This window comes from Macaca fascicularis, chromosome 10, assembly GCF_037993035.2.
Source record: "Macaca fascicularis isolate 582-1 chromosome 10, T2T-MFA8v1.1".
In the NCBI taxonomy this organism is placed as follows: Eukaryota; Metazoa; Chordata; class Mammalia; order Primates; family Cercopithecidae; genus Macaca; species Macaca fascicularis.
In genome coordinates this window covers 74,314,342-74,334,944 of record NC_088384.1, presented here as the reverse complement: position 1 = coordinate 74,334,944, position 20,603 = coordinate 74,314,342, and the positions used below count along the sequence as shown (strand labels likewise).

Here is a 20,603-nt window from a genome sequence, read left to right as displayed (position 1 = left end):
CTACAGGCGCCCGCCACCTCGCCCGGCTATTTTTTTGTATTTTTTAGTAGAGACGGGGTTTCACCGTGTTAGACGGGATCGTCTCTCGATCTCCTGACCTCGTGATCCGCCCGTCTCGGCCTCCCAAAGTGCTGGGATTACAGGCTTGAGCCACCGCGCCCGGCCAAGAGTATAACTTTTACTCAAGACTGCATATTAACAAATGCTCTTTCATTTTCATTATTTTATACCATCAAGTAGTGTTTGTAATGACACACTATATGGGAACATCCACCACTGTTAGTTTGGGGTATCTATAGAGGTAACCCGAAATAATAAATAAATAAGGAAGCAAGTCATCTTAATAATATTTTGTGTTTTGACTTAAGAATTCAAATGTTAGATATCACTATAGAAAGGCTTTTAAAAATTTCTTAAAGGATAATAATGTAGAGATTTAAAATATTCATCTACCAGACTGATTTGCTTTTCATCTATTTTATGGTTTGGGATAAAACTTCCAGTGACTAAATCACAGAGATTCCAAAAATTCTGCTTCTCAAACAATGTAGCGGGAATGAAGATAATATGTTCTGGAAAACTGTGTTGATTATAATGACAAAGATTAGGAAAATGGCAAAAAATGTACATGATTTAATATAATAAATCATTCTACATATATATGTATAAGCTAAGTTGGTACATCAAATATTAGTAGAGATTTGATAATTTTTTGTAAATCACTAAAAGCTATGTATTGCAAGTGTTCAAAACATTTTTCGTGTGTCACCTCATTAAGAAATGGGGAATCTGCAGATTGATTTATATTTATTGAATGAAACAATAAATGAATGTATAAATATTTGTTAAGGACTAAAACAATTAAATATTAGCATTAGAAATATGTATTTACTAATCAATTGACCAGATGTTGTTTGACCTACTATGTGCAAATCAATTAAACAGTCATCAGAATGGTTTGGTGCTAAAAGTCTACTTTCTACTGAAAAGTGAAATAAAACAGACAGTTTTTAAAACTTTACTACGAAAAATTTCAGGCATACAGAAGAGTAGAAAAAAATATGTAATGAACACCTATATACTCTCCATCCAGATTCGAGAGTTAACATTTCTCAAAGTTGCTTTATGTTTTTATGCAATTTTGACAAACCACTTTAAAGAGAACTACAGCTGTTATAATGCTTTGCCCCTTAATACTTCAGCATGCATCTATAAAGATTAAAACATTCTGTGATATAACTAAAAATATCTCTATCTTCCCTAACAAAATTAATAAATTCTTTAATAAGATATATATATGGTCCTCATTTGGATTTCCACAGTTGTTCAAAGTTTGTCGTTCACCTGGTTTTTCACACAAAAATTACAGAAAGAAAACAGAATTTGATGAAGGAACGCACACTAGATTTACTTGTTTCCCTTAAGTCCTCTCATCCACCCTTCTTTTATCAGAAATGACTTTTTTAAAAGATCAGGACAGTTGTCCTATAGAAAGCTCTACATTCTGGATTATCTGGTTGTTTTCACATAAGGTCATTTACCACGTTCCTTTAGGCTAGTGTTTCTTGTAAAATGGAAGTTAAACATAAGAGCTTGACTAAGTTCAGGTTAAATATTTCATAGGTTTGCTGTGTATTGAATATTACACATAACGGGCGTGTAGAGTGGCTGCTTGTTCCAACACTTGTGATATAATTTGATCACCTGGTTAAGGTAACGACCCCAAGTTTGTGATTAGGAAGTAAGCTATGGGGTCATACTTTAGCAACTTGCAAATACGTTCTTCCTCATTAACTCTTCACACAGTGGTTTGAGTTTCTGTTGAGAACTTTTGCTTGAATCAATTATGTTACTACGGCTTGTAAAACAAAGTTTGAATTTTTGATTTCCCTCTTCAATGATCAGTTTCTAATTTTTTTACAATCTTAAATATGGCCTTTGGAATTTAAAGGGTTGAAAGTTGACAGTTTTAAGTATCATAGTATATTTGTAACAGGAGAATGCTAACCTTGGATTTTCTTTTGTGTTTTCAGCAAAATGGGAGGACACATTTTTATGATAAGCTCATTGTTGAATCCTTTGAAGAAGCACCCCTTCATGTTATGGTTTTCACTTACATGGGGTATGGAATTGGAACCCTGTTTGGCTATCTCAGAGACTTTATGAGAAACTGGGGAATAGAAAAATGCAATGCAGCCGTGGAACGAAAAGAACAAAGAGTACGTATGCACACCTCCCTGGATCTTTGTCAATGCCTACTACTCTCTAAAGTGTTCTCAGAAGTGGTGATACAGGTGCAGATCCTAGAAAGCATGAGGTGCTCAGGAACTATTCAGTGTAAATTTCATTCATCTCCACTTCCTAAACCCCATTCCCCATGGGTTTATGAACCTGTTTTTACAAACATCTCATGAGCAACTACTATTTGCCAGATACTGAACTAAGGCTTTTCCCATACCTTATAATATTTAATTTCTGTAACAACCCCATGAGATAGATATTAAAATATAATTTTGAAAATAAAAACATCAAAATATAAGAGCAAGTGCTCCTAGGTGGGACTGTACTTTGGTCTTCTAGTTGTAAGTTGGGTATTACTTATGCTCTATCCTGAAAAGGAAAGTGCATTTGAGTGAACTGGGACATTTTTATTTCATCTAAATCTGATTTCTCACCTTTAACACTATTAATATTTTGAACCAATTCTTTGGGCATTGTAAGAGTTTTAACAGCATCTGAAAACTATAGCATTAAACCACCAAAGCTAAGGACCCTCATGGAGTCCATTGCACCCTCCACTACCTCTACTGGAACAGGCACTGGTATCCAATGCTGAGAGATCCATAGACGGTTCACATCACAGGACTCTGTGGAGACAAACCCCAGTACCAGTCTGGAGCCAGGTAGACTCGGTGGGTGGCTAGACCCAGAAGAGAGACAACAATCACTGCAGTTTGGCTCACATGAAGCCACATCCATAGGAAAAGGGGGAGAGTAATACATCAAGGGAACACCCTGTGGGACAAAAGAATCTGAACAACAGTCTTCAGCCCTAGACCGTCCCTCTGATAGAGCCTACCCAAATGAGAATGAACCAGAAAACCAACCTTGGTAATATGACAAAACAAGGCTCTTCAGCACCCCCCAAATATCACACTAGTTCACCAAAAATGGATCCAAATCAAGAAGAAATCCCTGATTTACCTGAAAAAGAATTCAGGAGGTTATTAAGCTAATCAGGGAGAGGCCAGAGAAAGGCAAAGCCCAATGCAAGAAAATGCAAACAAAAAGATACAAGAAGTGAAGGGAGAAATATTCAAGGAAATAGATGACTTAAAGTAAAAACAATAAAAATTCAAGAAAACTTTGGACACACTTTTAGAAATGCAAAATGCTCTGGAAAGTCTCAGCAATAGAATTGAACTAGTAGAAGAAAGAAATTAGAGCTTAAAGACAAGGTCTTTGAATTAACCCAATTCAACAAAGACAAAGAAAAATGAATAGGAAAATATGAACAAAACCTCCAAGAAGTCTGGGATTATGTTAAACAACCAAACCTAAGAATAATCAGTGATCCTGAGGAAGAAGAGAATTCTAAAAGGTTGGAAATCAAATTTGGGAGAATAATTGAGGAAAACTTCCCTGGCCTTGCTAGAAACCTAGACATGCAATTACGAGAAGCACAAAGATCACCCAGGAAATTCATCACAAAAAGATCTTCACCTAGGTACATTGTCATCAGGTTATCCAAAGGAAGCCATTTTAAGAGCTGTGAGACAGAAGCACCAGGTAATTTATAAAGGAAAACCTATCAGATTAACAGCAGATTTCTCAGCAGAAACTGTACAAGCTAAGAAGGAATTAGGGCCCTATCTTCAGCCTCCTCAAACAAAACAATTATCAGCCAAGAATTATGTGTACAGCAAAACTAAGCATCATATATGAAGGAAAGATACAGTCATCCTCAGACAAACAAATGCTGAGAGAATTCATACCAAGCCACCACTACAAGAACTGATAAAAGGAGCTCTAAATATTGAAACAAATCCTGGAAAACAGAGCTTCTTTAAAGCATAAATCACACAGGACCCATTAAAACACACACACACACACACACACAAGTTAAAAAGCAAAACCAAAAAAGAGAAAAACCCAAAGTACACAGACAACAATGAGCATGATGAATGTAATGATACCTCACATTTCAATACTAACATTGAATGTAAATTGCCTAAATGATCCACTTAAAAGATACAGAACCACAGAATGGGTAAGAACTCACCAACCAATTATCTGCTGCCTTCAGAAGACTCACTTAACACATAAGGATTCACATAAACTTAAAGTAAAGGGGTGGAAAAAGGCATTTCATGTAAATGGACACCAAAAAGAGAGCAGGAGTAGTTATTCTAGTATCAGACAACTTTAAGCAACCGTGGTTAAAAGAAACAAAGAGGAACATCACATAATGGTAAAAGGCCTCGTCCAACAGGAAAATATCATAGTCCTAAACATATATGCACCTAACACTGGAGATCCTAAATTTATTTATTTATTTATTTTGAGACGGGGTCTCACTCTGTCACCCAGACTGGAGCGCAGTGGCATGATCTCGACTCACTGCAAGCTCCGCCTCCCGGGTTCACACCATTCTCCCGCCTCAGCCTCCCAAGTAGCTGGGACTACAGGCACCTGCCAACATGCCCAGCTAATTTTTTTTTTTTTTTTGTATTTTTAGTAGAGACGGGGTTTCATCATGTTAGCCAGGATGCTCTTGATCTCCTGACCTCATGATCTGCCCACCTCAGCCTCCCAAAGTGCTGGGATTACCGGTGTGAGCCACTGTGCCCAGCCTGGAGATCCTAAATTTATAAAGCAATTACTAACAGACCTGAGAAATGAGATAGCCAGCAACACAAGAATAGTGGGGGACTCCAATACTGCACTGACAGCACTAGACAGATCATCAAGACAGGAAGTCAACAAAGATACAGTGGATTTAAACTATACCTTGGCACAAATGGATTTAACAGACATATACAGAACATTCCATCCAACAACCACAGAATACACATTCTATTCAACAGTACATGGAACTTTCTCCAAGATAGACCATATGATAGGCCACAAAATGAGATTCAATAAATTTAAGAAAATTGAAATAATATCAAGCACTCTCTCAGGCCACAGTGGAATAAAACTGGAAATCAACTCCAAAAGGAAGTTTCAAAACCATGCAAATACATGGAAATTAAATAACTTGCTCCTGAATGAGCACTGGGTCAAAAACAAAATCAACATGGAAATTAAAAAATTCTTTGAAGTGAATGACAATAATGACACAACTTATCAAAACCCAAGGCAGTGCTAAGAGAAAGTTCATAGCCCTAAACTCCTACATCAAAAAGTCTGAAAGAGCACAAATAGACACTCTAAGGCCACACCTCAAGGAACCAGAGAAACTTGAACAAACCAAATGCAAACCCAGCAGAAGAAAGGAAATAACCAGTGTGGCTGGCAAGATGGGCTGCAGCTCCCAGAAAGATCAATGCAGAAGGAACGTGATTTCTGCATTTCCAACTGAGGTATCTGGCTCATCTCACTGGGACTGGTTAGACACTTGGTGCAGCCCACAGAGGGCAAGTCGAAGCAGGGTTTAACATTGCCTCATCTAGGAAGTGCAAGGGGTTGGGGAACTCCCTCGCCTAGCCAAGGGAAGTGGTGGGGGACTGTGTCACAAGGAACAGTGCATTCTGGTCCAGATACTACTTCCCCCAGTCTTCGCAACCCAAAGACCAGGAGATCCCCTCAGGTGCCTACACCACCAGGGCCCTGGGTTTCAAGCACAAAATTGGGCAGCCATTTAGGCAGACAGCAAGCTAGCTGCAGGATTTTTTTTTTTCACACCCCAGTGGCACCTGGAACACTAGCAAGACAGAACCGTTCACTCCCCTGGGAAGAGCGTTAAAGCCAGGGAACCAAGTGATCTAGTTCAGCGGATCCCACTGCCACCGAACCCAGCAAGCTAAGATCTACTGGCTTGAAATTCTTGCTGCCAGCACAGCAGTCTAAAGTCGACCTGGGACACTTGAGCTTAGTGGCAGGAGGGGCATCCACCATTATTGAGGCTTGAGTGGGCCGTTTTCCCCTTACAGTGTAAACAAAGCCTCAGGCGGGGTGAGGGGGCGGGGGGGGGGGGCGGGGGGGGGGAGTTTGAATTGGGCGGAGCCCACGGCAGCTACTCAAAGCCGCTGTAGCCAGACTGCCATTCTAGATTCCTCCTCTGTGGGCAGTATATATTGCTCGGGTGATATATGCACCAAAATCTCACAAGTCGCCACTAAAGAACTTACTCATGTAACCAAATACCACCCCAGTTGGGTTTACAGATAAAACTCCCATCTCCCTGGGACAGAGCACCTGGGGGGAAGGGGCAGCTGTGGGTGCAGCTTCAGCAGACTTAAACGTTCCTGCCTCCTGGCCCTGAAGAGAGCAGCAGATCTCCCAGCACAGCGCTCCAGCTCTGCTAAAGGACAGACTGGCTCCTCAAGTGGATCCCTGACCCCCATGCCTCCTGACTGGGAAACACCTCCAGGCAATGAGCTTGATGAATGTAATGATACCTCACATTTCAATACTAACACTGGCAAACAGGGTCTGGAGTGGACCTCCAGCAAACTCCAGCAGACCTTCAGCAGAGGGGCCTGACTGTTAGAAGGAAAACTAACAACCAGAAAGGGATAGCATCAACATCAACAAAAAGAACATCCACACAAAACCCCCATTCGCAGGCCACCAACATCGAAGACCAAAGGTCGATAAATCCATGAAGATGAGGAAAAACCAGCGCAAAAAAGGCTGAAAACCAGAATGCCTCTTCTCCTCCAAAGGATCACAACTCCTCGCCAGTAAGAGAACAAAAGTGGACGGAGAATGAATTTGATGAATTGACAGAAGTAGGCTTCAGAAGGTGGGTAATAACAAACTCCTCGGAGCTAAACGAGCATGTTCTAACCCAATGCAAGGAAGCTAAGAACCTTGAAAAAAGGTTAGACAAATTGCTAACTAGAATAACCAGTTTAGAGAAGAACATAAATGACCTGATGGAGCCGAAGAACACAGAACAAAAACTTCGTGAAGCATACACAAGTATCAATAGCTGAACTGATCAAGCGGAAGAAAGGATATCAGAGATTGAAGATCAATGTAATGAAATAAAGCGTGAAAACAAGATTAGAGAAAAAAGAATAAAAAGGAGTGAACAAAGTCTCCAAGAAATATGGAACTACATAAAAAGACCAAACCTATGTTTGATCGATATACCTGAAAGTGACAGAGAGAATGGAACCAAGCTGGAAAACACTCTTCAGGATATTATCCAGGAGAACATCCCCAACCTAGCAAGACAGGCCAACGTTCAAATTCAGGAAATACAGAGAACACCACAAAGATACTCCTCAAGAAGAGCAACCCCAAGACACATAATCATCAGATTCACCAAGGTTGAAATGAAGAAAAAAACGTTGAGGGCAGCCAGAGAGAAAGGTCAGGTTACCCACAAAGGGAAGCCCATCACACTAACAGCAGATGTCTCTGCAAAAACCCTACAAGCCAGAAAAGAGTGGGGGCCAATATTCTTCTTAAAGAAAGAATTTTCAACCCAGAATTTCATATCCAACCAAACTAAGCTTCATAAGAAAAGGAGAAATAAAATCCTTTACAGCAAGCACATGCTGATAGATTTTGTCACCACTAAGCCTGTCTTTATTAAAAGAGCTCCTGAGGGAAGCACTAAATATGGAAAGGAAAAGCTGGTACCAGCCACTGGAATAACATAACAAATTGTAATGACTATGGACACTATGAAGAAACTGCATCAAGTAATGGGCAAAATAACCAGCTAGCATCATAATAACAGGATCAAATTCACACATAACAATATAAACCTTAAATGTAAACCAGCTAAATATCCCAATTAAGAGACAAAGACTGGCAAATTGGATAAAGAGTCAAGACCCATCGGTGTGCTGTATTCAGGAGACCCATCTCACGTGCAAAGATACACATAGGCTCAAAATAAAGGGATGGAGGAATATTTACCAAGCAAATGGAAAGCAAAAAAAGCAGAGGTTGCAATCCTAGTCTCTGATAAAACAGACTTTAAACTGACAAAGATCAAAACATACAAAGAAGGGCATTACATAATGGTAAAAGGATCAGTGCAACAAGAAGAGCTAACTATCCTAAATATACATGCACCCAATACAGGAGCACCCAGATTAAAGCATAAACCAAGTTCTTTGAGACCTACAAAAAGACTTAGATTCCCACACAATAATAGCGAGAGACTTTAACACCCACTGTCAATATTAGACAGACCAATGAGACAGAAAATTAACAAGGATATTCAGGACTTGAACTCAGCTCTGGACCAAGTGGACCTAATAGATATCTACAGAACTCTCCACCCCAAATCGACAGAATATACATTCTTCTCAGCACCACCTCACACTTATTCTTAAATTGACCACATAATTGGAAGTAAAACAAATATGGTGCAGTGTATCACTGCTCAGGTGATGTATGCACTAAAATCTCACAAATCACCACTAAAGAACTTACGTAACCAAATACCACCTTTACCCCAATAACTTACAGAAAAATAACAAAAATAATAATAAAATTAAATAGAAATTTAAAAGAATGATTTATGCAAAACTATTTGACTTTGGAAAAACATTTGTTCCATCTTAGAGGAGCAAATTTCAGAAATATTTTTTAGCATCTTCTATAAAATACCTCAATTCCTAGTCACTTAAGGTTTGTCAATATTCAAGTCTCTGTATACAAAATCCATATAATGCAAAGATTTGGTATACAGAGAATAATTTTGCATTATATCTGGGCAGCACGGTATAATCTCAAGTAGCTTCCTTACCATCCCTGGGCTAAAAATAGCTGAATGGGCTCAGAGCAGTGGAGAGACTGGATTTTGGTATTAGAGGGATCCAGGTTTGAATTCTGGTTTTGTGCTGTTCTGCGTGTGTGTGATTTTACTAATTAATAATGACGTTGGATCGCTCTTAGGTTTATTGATCTTGCGTGTTTTCACTTCTGAGAAATATTTTTCATAACTTTTACTTGTCTTTTCTTATTGGTTTGTAAGAGTTCTTTATATACTTTTGATGCAATCATTGGTCAATTGTGTGTACTGCAACCTATAAATATGCCAGTTTGTATCTTGTATTTTCCCTTTGTAACATTTTTTTAATGAACAAAAGTTTATTTAAAAAAAAAGAATTTTAACAGCATCTGTGACTGTTAAATAATTTTTAAAAGAATTTTTAATTCTTTTAAAAGAATTTTAACAGCATCCACTGATTAGATTAACCACTGTCGCTCACATAAATACCTGTGACAACTCAAATACCTCAAGACATTGCCAAATGTCTCAAAGAGCACAAAATCCCCCACAGTGTAGAATCACTGATCTAGGTACTTTAGATAGTTAGCCTGTAAAAGTCTACATGATCTCTTTTTTGCACAATACTGGAGGACAGCCTAGAAAATATTCAGACATCTGCAAAGATCCTGCATTGCATTTTCCAAATCAGTCCAAAGGATTTATGATGTTATGAATCTCTTTTTTCTAAAAATTAGTTTAGAATAATACATGGGCATGGATCATTCCATGAGATGGAGACTTGAAAATATCTAAACAAAGAACATTGGTGAGATACAAACTTCAAGGAATTGAGAAAATCCTATAATTTAGCAACTAGTACCCATGGTAAGAGAAGCACTTATTACGGGACACATTCATGAACAAACTATGTGGAATTATTTGGAACTATATTAAGTCAAATGTATCATCTTCAGACAAAAATCAGACCCAGTTTTATTATTATAATCCCTCCAACCATTAGCAAGCATTTGAGCATGTGCTCTATACCAGATAATAGATGCTAATATTCATAGATGACAAGACAGTTTCTGCCATTAGAGATTTTGAAGTCTGGTGGGCAAACAGACTTACAAGGAAATAATATCCTAAAAGATGACGAAGGGGAAGATTGTGATATGGGTCACAGGGATTGTGACTCCCTTAGGGATTCAAGAAACATTGATGCTGGGGCTTGAATGGTGAGCAGGAGTTTGCCAAGTTGGCAAGGGTGCAAAGGAGAACATTCTCAAAAGAAGGCACCGCTTGTGCCAAGGCATGCATTAATTCATTAATCAAGTCGGATTATTTTTGAGCATATATTTTGTGCCAGGCACTGTGCTATGATCTGGAGATATAAGAATAACCAAGGCAGACACAGTTCCTGCCTTCAGAAAGCTAATCATAAAACAGCAGTAGAATTTGCTAAAAGACAAAGCAGAGGTAAGTACAGGGCACCATGGGAGCAAAGAAAAATGTCTAACCTGATTTGGTGTTTAATGAAAACTTCTGGGTGAAAGAGAAAGCTAAATTGGGATCTAGACGCTGATGAGTAAACAGTAAGGCAAAGGGTGAATCAAGAGGGAAAAAGAGTCTCTAAGAAGAGAGAATATGGAGCCAGATGGTCCAGAGGTTAGAGAAAGCATTGTGCATTCAAGGAACCACGGAATTCCAACGACCTAGTGTGAATGAGAGTGGGAGTATGTGGGGAGAAAGATTGCTGAGAGGCAAGCAGGGGCCAGACTATTATGGGTTTTTTTATAAGCCATGGACATGTATTATGAGAACAATGGGAAAGCATTGAAGGACTTCAGGCAAAGGAATGCATATTTGTAGACAGAAAGATAATTCTCCCTACCCTATGAGAAATGGATTGCAGAAAGACAACTGAGAGATCAAAAAGAAATTAAGGGGCTGATGCAGATATACAGGTTTAAAAAAATCTAGGTGAGATGGTTGGCCTGGGACCAAGGTAGTGACAATAGGGGTGGTGACAAGAGAAAAGGCCAGGAGATGTTTAAGAGGTGGAGTTAGAGATGGTTGATTTGACCTAGGGAAATAGAGAGAAGGACAACTCAAAGACCACATCCAGGTTTATGACAGGTAGCAGAAGGTGGTGTCATTCACTGAAATGGATAATAGAGAAGCAAGATCCAGTTGGAGGGAGAAAGTGGTCAACTCAGTTTTTGACAAGTTGAGTTTGAAGAACTGGCAGCTAAACTTAAAGGTCTGGACCTCTGGAAAAAGTCTCAGTGGGATATTGTAACATCTTCAGTTTATCTTCAGCATGTCAACAGGAATCAAAGCCAGGGAAGTAGACAATATCTTCCAGGGTAAGTTCATAGAGAAAAAAGAGAAAGGATGAAAAGAAAGTGAAGAATTTCAGAGAATTTAATAGATTTCAGAGACAGAGTCCCAATTCAAGACGAAAAGCAAAGGGACAAGAAAAAAAAGTTAACAGTAGTTTAGAAAAGAGATTATTTGTGCTTGAACTAAGAAAGAGGCAGATGGAAGGAAAAGGAAATTAATCACAGAGAATATTTAGGAGGTATCAACAAGTCTTGGTGGCTGAATGTACAGAAGATAAAATAGAAGGAGGAAAACAGGGGAATCTCAAATTCTAGTTTGGGCAGATATGTGGATAGCAACATCACATCCACCACAACGAAATGGTTCTGTTGGTAAAATGATGGCCACAGACAGGTTTGAGGACATAAAGGTTCTTGAGTTATAAAGGATAAAGAAACAGTTAAACCAAGCGGGAGACAACTCAGTATGCTTCCAGAGATGCAGGTTTCCCTGGTCCTAGCAGAGCTGATAATGTAGGTGGGAAAATGGGATTTGAAGGGGAATTCTCCTTGGGCATTCTCACTGTGATCTCCATGGCCCCTCCCCCCACCAGCTGCACTGTTGTAGAGGCGCTTGTCACCAATCTGCCTGCTCCCCAGGTACAAGCAACTAATGCATAATAAATCAGTACCTTTCAGAGCACTGAGACAAAGGCTGAATCAAATGTAAATTTCTCAGGTGTGGCATTTCTTGGAAGGCTTAGGCTTCAGACCTGCAATCTATTTTCTAACCTTTCAATGTATTTGCTCTATTAAACCAGCAGGTCTAATCTTCTTGTCTTTTCTAAAGGAATTTCTTACATTTTATCAGGAAAAAAAAAATACCCATGAAGAGTTGTTTCCTAGGAAGCCTACTCTGAGATGGTGGCCTGAATGCAGGAAGGTTATTAGGGTGTGCTCCTGGGATCAGCACCTGTGAGGCAGAGAAGGAAATGGCATGGCTCAGGAGAGAGGGGAGTTGGAAAGGAAAGAGGGGATGGAGTGAATCGAGATGATGCAGACCCAGCAAAGGCCTCAACAAATCCCACAAGGAGTTCTGGAGATGGGAGGGCCTTTCAAGAGTCATCTGAGTTGAGGGAAGGGGGCTAGATCTTTTGACTCCTTCATTGATAGAAGCTGCCACCAGGGATCTTGGTGGAGGAAGATCCCTTCAGACCCAGGCAATCTTCATAGAGTTGTAAGCATCCAATGCTCCTAGCAACTAGGGGAATGGCTGCATCAGTTCTGAACGATGGGCTATGTACATCAAATGGCAGCCTGCACTGCAACACTTGCCCTGTTGCTACAAGAACTGCTCGAACCGCCCCACAGGAGAAAGGCATTGCATTGAGTAAATTAATAATTTACCTTTCTTTACAAAATAAATGGTTTCCATCCTATCTGATCTCTGTGAGGTCCAGAGCAATAGTCAATAGACTCATGTTGGTAAACGTGCCTTTCACATGGCATACCTTTTATTATTTGTTCCATTTGTGCCCCTTTAGAGACTTCTAGCATTTCAGAGTGACAGGTTCTAATTAACTGCAGTCACTATCTTTCTGATGGGACTTGATTTCCCAACCCTATCTATAGACTGACCCTTTAAATTTATTTTTATTTTATTTTTTTTTTTTGAGACGGAGTCTCACTCTGTCACCCAGGCAGAGTGATGCAATCTCAGCTCACTGCAAACCTCCACCTCCTGGGCTCAAGTGATCCTCCCACCTCAGCTTCCCAAGTGACTGGGACCATAGGCACGTGCCACCACACCTGGCTAATTTTTTTGTATTTTTGGTAAAGATAGGGTTTTGCCATGTTGCCTATGCTGGTCTCAAACTCCAGACCTCAAGTGATCCATCCACTTTGGCCTCCCAAAGTGCCACTGCACCCAGTCCATCCTTTAATTTTCTTCTTTTTCTTTTTCTTTTTTTTTTGTTTTTTTTGTTTGTTTGTTTGTTTGTTTGTTTTTGAGACAGAGTCTCACTCTGTCAAACAGGATAGAGTACAGTGGTGCAATCTCGGCTCATTGCAACCTCCACCTCCCAGGTTCAAGTGATCCTCCTGCCTCAGCCTTTCGAGTAGCTGGGACTACAGGCATGCAACACCATGCCTGGCTAATTTTTGTATTTTTAGTAGAGACAGGGTTTCACTATGTTGGCCAGACTGGTCTTGAACTCGTGACCCTATGATCCGCCTGCCTCAGCCTCCCAAAGTGCTGGGATTACAGGCATGAGCCACAGTACCTGGCCCCCTTTAATCTTTTAATACCATCCCCAGTCCCATATGTCTGATAGTATCTTTGCTTTCTGTAAATAAGCTGTCTGATGCACATTTTTAATTATCTTGCTCAAATCATGGAACATCCTATTTCCAGTGACATTTCATTCTTTTCAGCAGAAATGAGCATTATTCTATTCTAAAAGTTGGTCACTGGGAGTGCAGAATACACTGCCCCACATAACAAGCCAGCCATGAGGAAAATGACACCAGAAGAGAGAATGCATTCATGAAGTGATAGTGGAAAATAACAATTATGATTTTTTAAAAGATCATGAATGAATGTTCTTATATTCACCGTTACTCATTTACTCTTCTTCCCTTTTCTTAATCAAATATAAGAATTTATTAATCCATTTTCACCATTTTCTTTCTCTTATGATGACTTGTCTCATACAGCCTTCCATTCAAGTTAACGTGTTGCCCAAACTTATCTCTATTTAATTTCTCCATCTTTTTATTTCTAGCTCAAATATTCTGAAATTGGCTCCCAAACATAAAGGTTCTGATCATCCTCTTTATCTGAATCACTTGAGTATTAACTGAGAAGAATAGAAAAATTAAAATCTCCTTCCAAGACAGCACTAAAAAGCTCGAGTTAGACTGCACTAACAATCAGTAGATCCTAACAAAAAGGACAAGATGCAGAGTTTAAATATTTTGCTTAAATTTGACTCTTCAGTTTTGGGCCAAGAATATCTCTTTGTTTTAATAAAAGACAACTTTAGAGTTGAACCACAAATTCTCAAAAGTCCCTAATTTATTTTTTCAATGATATAACAGTCCAACTTTGCAAAATCCAGAAGAGAATGTCAGCAAATATAATCAATTAATGTCAAGCATCATCAGAGGCTTAGAAAATACTTCAAGTGCAGCCAACTGTACAGGTCCGCATTTCTCAAGTTGTTATGGTCCCAACATCAAACAAGTTCTGCAAAACCCAATAACATGGCACCAATTATAATTCTGTGTTCACATAAAATCCAGATAGTTCCTAGGACCCAATACAAACTCTGTGTTCACATTAAATCCAGATAGTTCCTAGTACCAATACAAGTAAATCACAGACATTTCTGGCCCATATTCAGAGATTTTTACTCCCGCCTAAAACAAAACAGGTTCAGCAAGCTGTAGCTGTAGAAAATTTTAGGACAAATACCTAAATGTTTGGATAAATTATAATTTGTTATTTTGCATCCTGATACAATAACAGGATTAGCCCAGAGAAACTTTCTTCTGAAGGGTGAGGTCCATTAAGGTCACTGGGTATGAGATATGGTCTTGTCCAAAACAGACAGCCCGGGCACTGGTCTTCCTGTATGGACCTGCTTGGATCCAAACTCAAAGCTTCATTGGGGTATCTCTAGGAACATAATAGATTAATAAGTATGCAACTTATGGGATCGAAATATTAGACCAGTGTTTTGCAGACTTAGCTACCCATTGGAATCACTGAGAACCTTTAAAAGATACAAATACCTAGGCTTTACTCACAAATACCCTGATTTAATTGGTTTGTGATGCAACCTGACTAGTGGGAAGTGGGGCAGAGCGAAGGGCTGGTCAAACTAACTTCCCAAGTGATTCTCATCCACATATAAAATTGCAAATCAGTGTTTCAGAGCACTGCTTCTCAAACCATGCCCACAAATTATCTGGGGAAATCATGTTAAAATGCAGATTCTTCTTCAATAGTTTTGGGTGGGGCCAAGATTCTGTAGCTATAAACAAGTTCCCAGGTGAAGCCAATGCTGCTAGTCTGAGACGACATGTTGATCCTTCTGTAACCGAGTCCAAATTCATTCTGCTCATCACATGACAGCCAATAAGTTGAGACATGGAGTTGGAGCAAGGAAGGTGACCTTATTTCGAAGACCCAGCAAACCAAGAAGATGGTAAACTAATGTCCCAAAGAACCAACCGTCAAAACAAATTTCAGTCTCTATGTTAAGGGCAGAGGGAAGACAAAGGGGCTGTGATCAAGAGGTGACCAAAGACCATAGACGTCTGGGCACCAGCAAGGGTCGGTCTGTGGAGGTTGAGAACTTTTTGGTCTTGGCCAGGTCACAACCCTTCTATAAATCTTTAACAAAACATAGTTGTTTACATATCTCCCCTTTAATCCCAGAGTTAATTTCAAAAAACTACATGATCGCTGTTTTTATGTTTTATTTCAGTGCTCTATAATTATCCTAGCCTATGCATAGGAATGGGTAAAGGCTCCTTAAACAAAAATGGAATTTGTTGTTAGTTCTTTCGCTGTTTCACGGTTACGTCGCTAGTATCACCTGAGAGCTTGCTAGAACTCTCAGACCCAGTCCAGCATCTTTAGTTTATCGTGATCCTCAGGTGATACAGATACACATTAAAGTTTGAGAAGCGCTGCTATTCTAAAGATTCTCAACCTGAAATTCGGCTACCACCTGCATTCAGATGCAGGCAGCGCCATCACTTGAAACCTCCAGGTGTCTATCCCCTTTCACATGCACAGCTCTCCTACTATCCCTTACAGGAAAGATGGTCTCAGCCCATCTGTACTTTATTGTGGTAGGCTTTGGCAGTTAACTGTTACAGATCAACAGCTGATAATACCAGATCAATGCTTTACAACCTTGGCTGCACATTGGAATGAGCTGTTCTGCCCCACGCATTCGTCATTACTAGCTTTTTCTCTCCAGTACTGCCTCCAATGTCTCTTTTACCACCCCCACCCCCACCCCCAACTCCACCCCTGGAGCCTGCAATCCCTTGATTTTAAGATCTTTTCATTCTCCTTTTCTCTCTCAGGTTCTCTTTTCCTTTCTTCTATCCATCTTAAATGCCATGGGCTTTGAAACGGCCTCATCTTGATACCCACCCCCATGGTGACTGGTCACCCTTCAAATTCAGGGCCACTAGCCTCAACATAGCTCTTGGTACTGCCTGCCAATCACACTGTTACTTAGGACCTCTATCACTGACTGTTCTAAATGGCAACTTTGTACTTTCCCCTTTCCCCTCAAACCTGCAACACTTCTTGTACCTCCTTTCAACTAATAATCTTGCTTCAGTCAACTACAGAAAAAAAAAAGTAAGGTTTTAAAGAATTAAAGTGAGTTTTATTTAGCAGTCTTCCTGAGGACTATAGACTGAAGCCTAGAGCCTCAGAGTAGCCCTTTAGAGAGGTTCTCTCAGACTGCTCCAATGCAGCATTTCAGTTCACAGTTTATATACAGGTAGTAAAGATTCAGTATATGCAAAATCGCATCTAAGTTTGGGTGCAAGAGTATATCTGATTATAGTTTACAGAAGCATAACCACTAATCCCATCAGACATTATCTTATGTGTAGGAAAAGGCAAGAACTGAAGTTAATTATTTATTTATTTATGTATTTATTTTTCTGGCGTCCCACTTAATTTATTTTTTAAATTTATATTTTTTTATTTGTATGAATTTAAGGGGGGAGAGTGCAGGTTTGTTATGTAGATATATTGTGTAGTGGTGAAGTATGGGTTTTTTGTATAACCATCACCTGAATAATGTGCATTGTATCCATTAAGTAATTTCTGATTCCTTGACCTCCTCCCACCCTCCCACCCTTCCAACTCTCCGGTGTCTCTTATTTTACTCTCTACATCCATGTGTATACATTATTTAGCTCCCACTCAGAAGTGAGAACATGTAGTATTTGACTTTCTGTGTCTGAATTGTTTCACTTAAGATAATGGCCTACAATTGCATCCCTGTTGCTGCAAAAAGCATGATTTCATTCTTTTTTATGGCTGAATAGTATTCCATTGTGTGTGTGTGTGTGTGTATACACACACCACATTTTCTTTATCCAATCATCTGTTGATGGACTGTTCGGTTGATTTCATATCTTTGCTGTTGTCAATAGTGCTACAATAAATACATATCTTTCTGATATAATAATTCCTTTTCCTTTGAGTAAATACCCAATAGTGGGATTGCTGGATCAAATGGTAATTCTATTTTTAGTTCTTTGAGAAATCTCCATATTGTTTTCCATAGAAGTTGTACTAATTTACATTCCCACCAACAGTGTATAAGCATCCTTCTTTCTCCACAATCTTGCCAACATCTGTTATTGTTTTGGCTTTTTAATAATAGACATTCTGAAGTAATTTATCTTTTGAGGAATACAGTGACTCGGGGAAGAGATGTGGGGGGCCATACACTCTATCTTGTTTTGTCTTCGAAGCATCTTTCTAGAAAGCTGCACATCATCACAGAGTCAGGGGCCTTGTGAAATTATGCAGGCAAGCAGAAATGAGGAAAAAGCAGCTTCCAACATTTGTTACTTTGTCTCACACTTCTTATTTCATTGAGAAAATAGAAAAAGGTCAGCACATCCACCTGCTGTCTCCACCACCTACCTGCTACTGTGCTCATATACTTGGCCTTCCACCTGTCACTGTGGGGCAGGTGTCTGGGTTCCTGTCGAGGCCACCTGTGCACTAGCTAACAGTCATCAGCAGTCATTCAGCCTTGACACATCCAAAACTGTGGGTTGAGTTTCCCCTCCAAACCTGTGCTTTTCACAATCGCCCGGTAAGTAAATGACAACTCCACCAGTCCAGGTGCTCTGGACAAAACCTCCAAGTCAAAGAGCTTTGACTCAGCTCTTTCCTTTGCACCCAAAGTCAATTCTGTAGGCCAGTACTGTCAGTTCTATGTTCCAAATACACTGGATTTGTTATCACACTACTTCTTACCACCCCTGCTGCTACAAGCTTTGTTCAAACCACCATCTCCTCTTACCTTAGATGTACCCTGCTTCTACCCTTAAACCCAATAGTCTCTTCTCAACTAACAAGCATTGTGTAATGTGTAATTTAAACATTAATTGTGTAAAATTAATGTTTACACAACTAAACATTAATTGTGATGTTTAAATCCTAAGTCAGGTCACAGCACATGTCTGGCGAGAACCCTTTAATATCTTCCCGTCTCCCTCCAAGTCAAGTTGCTAGAGGCTCTGCAGAACATAGCCTCTCTTATGTCTCTAACTTCATCCCTTCTCTTCCTCTTCACTCCCAAGCACTGCTTCAGACACTAGGACCTCCTTGCTCTTCCTCAGGCACTACCCACATGTGCCTGCCTCAGGTAATTTCCACTTACATAGCCCTCTGCCTGGAATGCCCCTCCCTCGGGTACCCACATCGCTCACTCTTTGACTCAGCGATCACCAGGAAACCAATAGCTTTAACTGCAGCCAGAATCACTGGCCAGCACAATACCCCATCTGCCCCACCAGGCTTGGATCTAAATATCTTCCGGCTAAAAAGCAAGAAGGGGAGAAAGTTGTCCACAATTGTATCTGGCAGAGCATGTGCCATAGGCTAAGAAAGCAACCCCAAAATACCAAAGGCCAAGAAATATTTTGCTAAATAAAATCACTGGTAGAATCAGATCATAGTCTCACACAGTGAATACTCAAGATAGACCAACATCTATTTGTAGAGATATAGATATAGATATGTATAAGATGTATATTTTTATTTGCATAATGTAGAAACATATATATATGTATAAGATGTATATTTTTATTTGCATAATGTAGAAACATATATATTTACACACTCACATCACTTGCACAAAGCCAGTCTGTGAATGAGTGGGTTAAGACAAGCCCTAATGGAAAGTCACTTCTTAAACTTCTGTTTTCTTCTTTTTCCTTTTTATTATGGAAATAATGCACAAAAGCAAGCATTATTTTATCTTTGTGCACGCATTTTTCCTGTCTCTTCTGTGCACTCAATTACACTTACGTTCATGTGTACTTACTCTGTCCTTCATGGGATCACATCATACATCTTGTTGTGTGACTTGTTTTTTTTCCCTAACTCTGTCTCTGAAGATATTTATATGCCAATACAGAACTACTTCATTCCTTTTAATAGCTGCATGATATTCCATAATATTCCATGTTACTCCATACGTGGGTACACCATAATATACTTATTACCATTTTTATTTTCACAAATAACTTGTCCATGATCAGTATGTGCATTTATTCTAGGATAATTCCTAGAAGTGGCTTTCTGAGTCCAAGGCATGCACATTTTAACTTCTGAGACATACTGCCAATTTGCCTTTCAAAAATGCTTGCCTAGACCAACTCCAGTGAACAGTATCCAACAATGCATGCTTCCTTGCCAGCACTTGGTAGGTTGATTATTATCAATATTTAAAAAGTGTTTTGCTAATCTGATGGCTGAACATTATTTATTTTTGTCTTAATTTGCATTTTCCTGATTAATATCATAACTGCACTTCTTTAAATATACTTTTTAGTTATTTACACAACTATTCTCAGACTGGCTGTTCCTATCTTTTGCTCATAATTGTATTAAACTTTTTGAAAATTGATTTAGAGGAACTCTTTCTATATGCTCTTATATCAATAATTTTTCCATTAAATATATTTTAAATATTTCTCCAGTTCTGTTTCTTGGCTCTTAACTTTATTTGCCTTCTATTTAGCCGCAAATACATGTTTCAGTCATATATAGGAAATATTTATGTTTTCATTGTTGTTATTCGTTTTGAAGTTAGTTTTCTTTTCTCTCTCTTTGGGGAGGGGTGTTAGTCATGTTCATAAAATTTTCCTATAGTTTCATTCAGAACTTTTGTGATTTGGGCTGTTTATTTTAAACATCTAGTGTATAAATCTATTCATCCATCTAGTTTATTTCTATGTGCTGTGTGAGGTAAAGGACTATTTTTTATTTTTTTATTTATTTATTTTTTTTTTTTTGAGACAGAGTGTCACTGTCTCCCAGGCTGGAGGACAGTGGCGTGGTGTCAGCTCACTACAAACTTTCGCCTCCCAGGTTCAAATGATTCTAGTGCCTCAGTCACCAGAGTAGCTGGGATTACAGGCACCCACCACCACACTCACTTAATTTTTGTATGTTTAGTAGAGATGGGGTTTCTCCATGTTGACCTGACTGGTTTTGAACTCCTGGCCTCAAGTGATCCGCCCCCCTCGGCCTCCCAAAATGCTGGGATTACAGGCATGAGCCACTGCACCTGACCAATTTTTTAAAAGAT

General features: G+C 39.3%; 1 protein-coding gene and 1 long non-coding RNA gene across 15 annotated transcripts in view; one reads left to right on the top strand and one right to left on the bottom strand.

Annotated features, from left to right (window-relative positions):
- LOC123567108 (uncharacterized) overlaps nucleotides 1–20,603 on the bottom strand; it is a 238,287-nt gene that overhangs the window by 86,175 nt on the left and 131,509 nt on the right. The gene's annotated exons all lie outside the window — the stretch shown is intronic.
- SPTLC3 (serine palmitoyltransferase long chain base subunit 3) overlaps nucleotides 1–20,603 on the top strand; it is a 179,177-nt gene that overhangs the window by 38,337 nt on the left and 120,237 nt on the right. For all 4 annotated transcript variants that reach the window (XM_065522754.2, XM_045362497.3, XM_005568338.5 and 1 more), the window contains one exon: nucleotides 2,034–2,219. In XM_065522754.2, coding sequence (XP_065378826.1) covers nucleotides 2,034–2,219 — 186 coding nt within the window. The remainder of the gene's footprint in view (nucleotides 1–2,033; nucleotides 2,220–20,603) is intronic.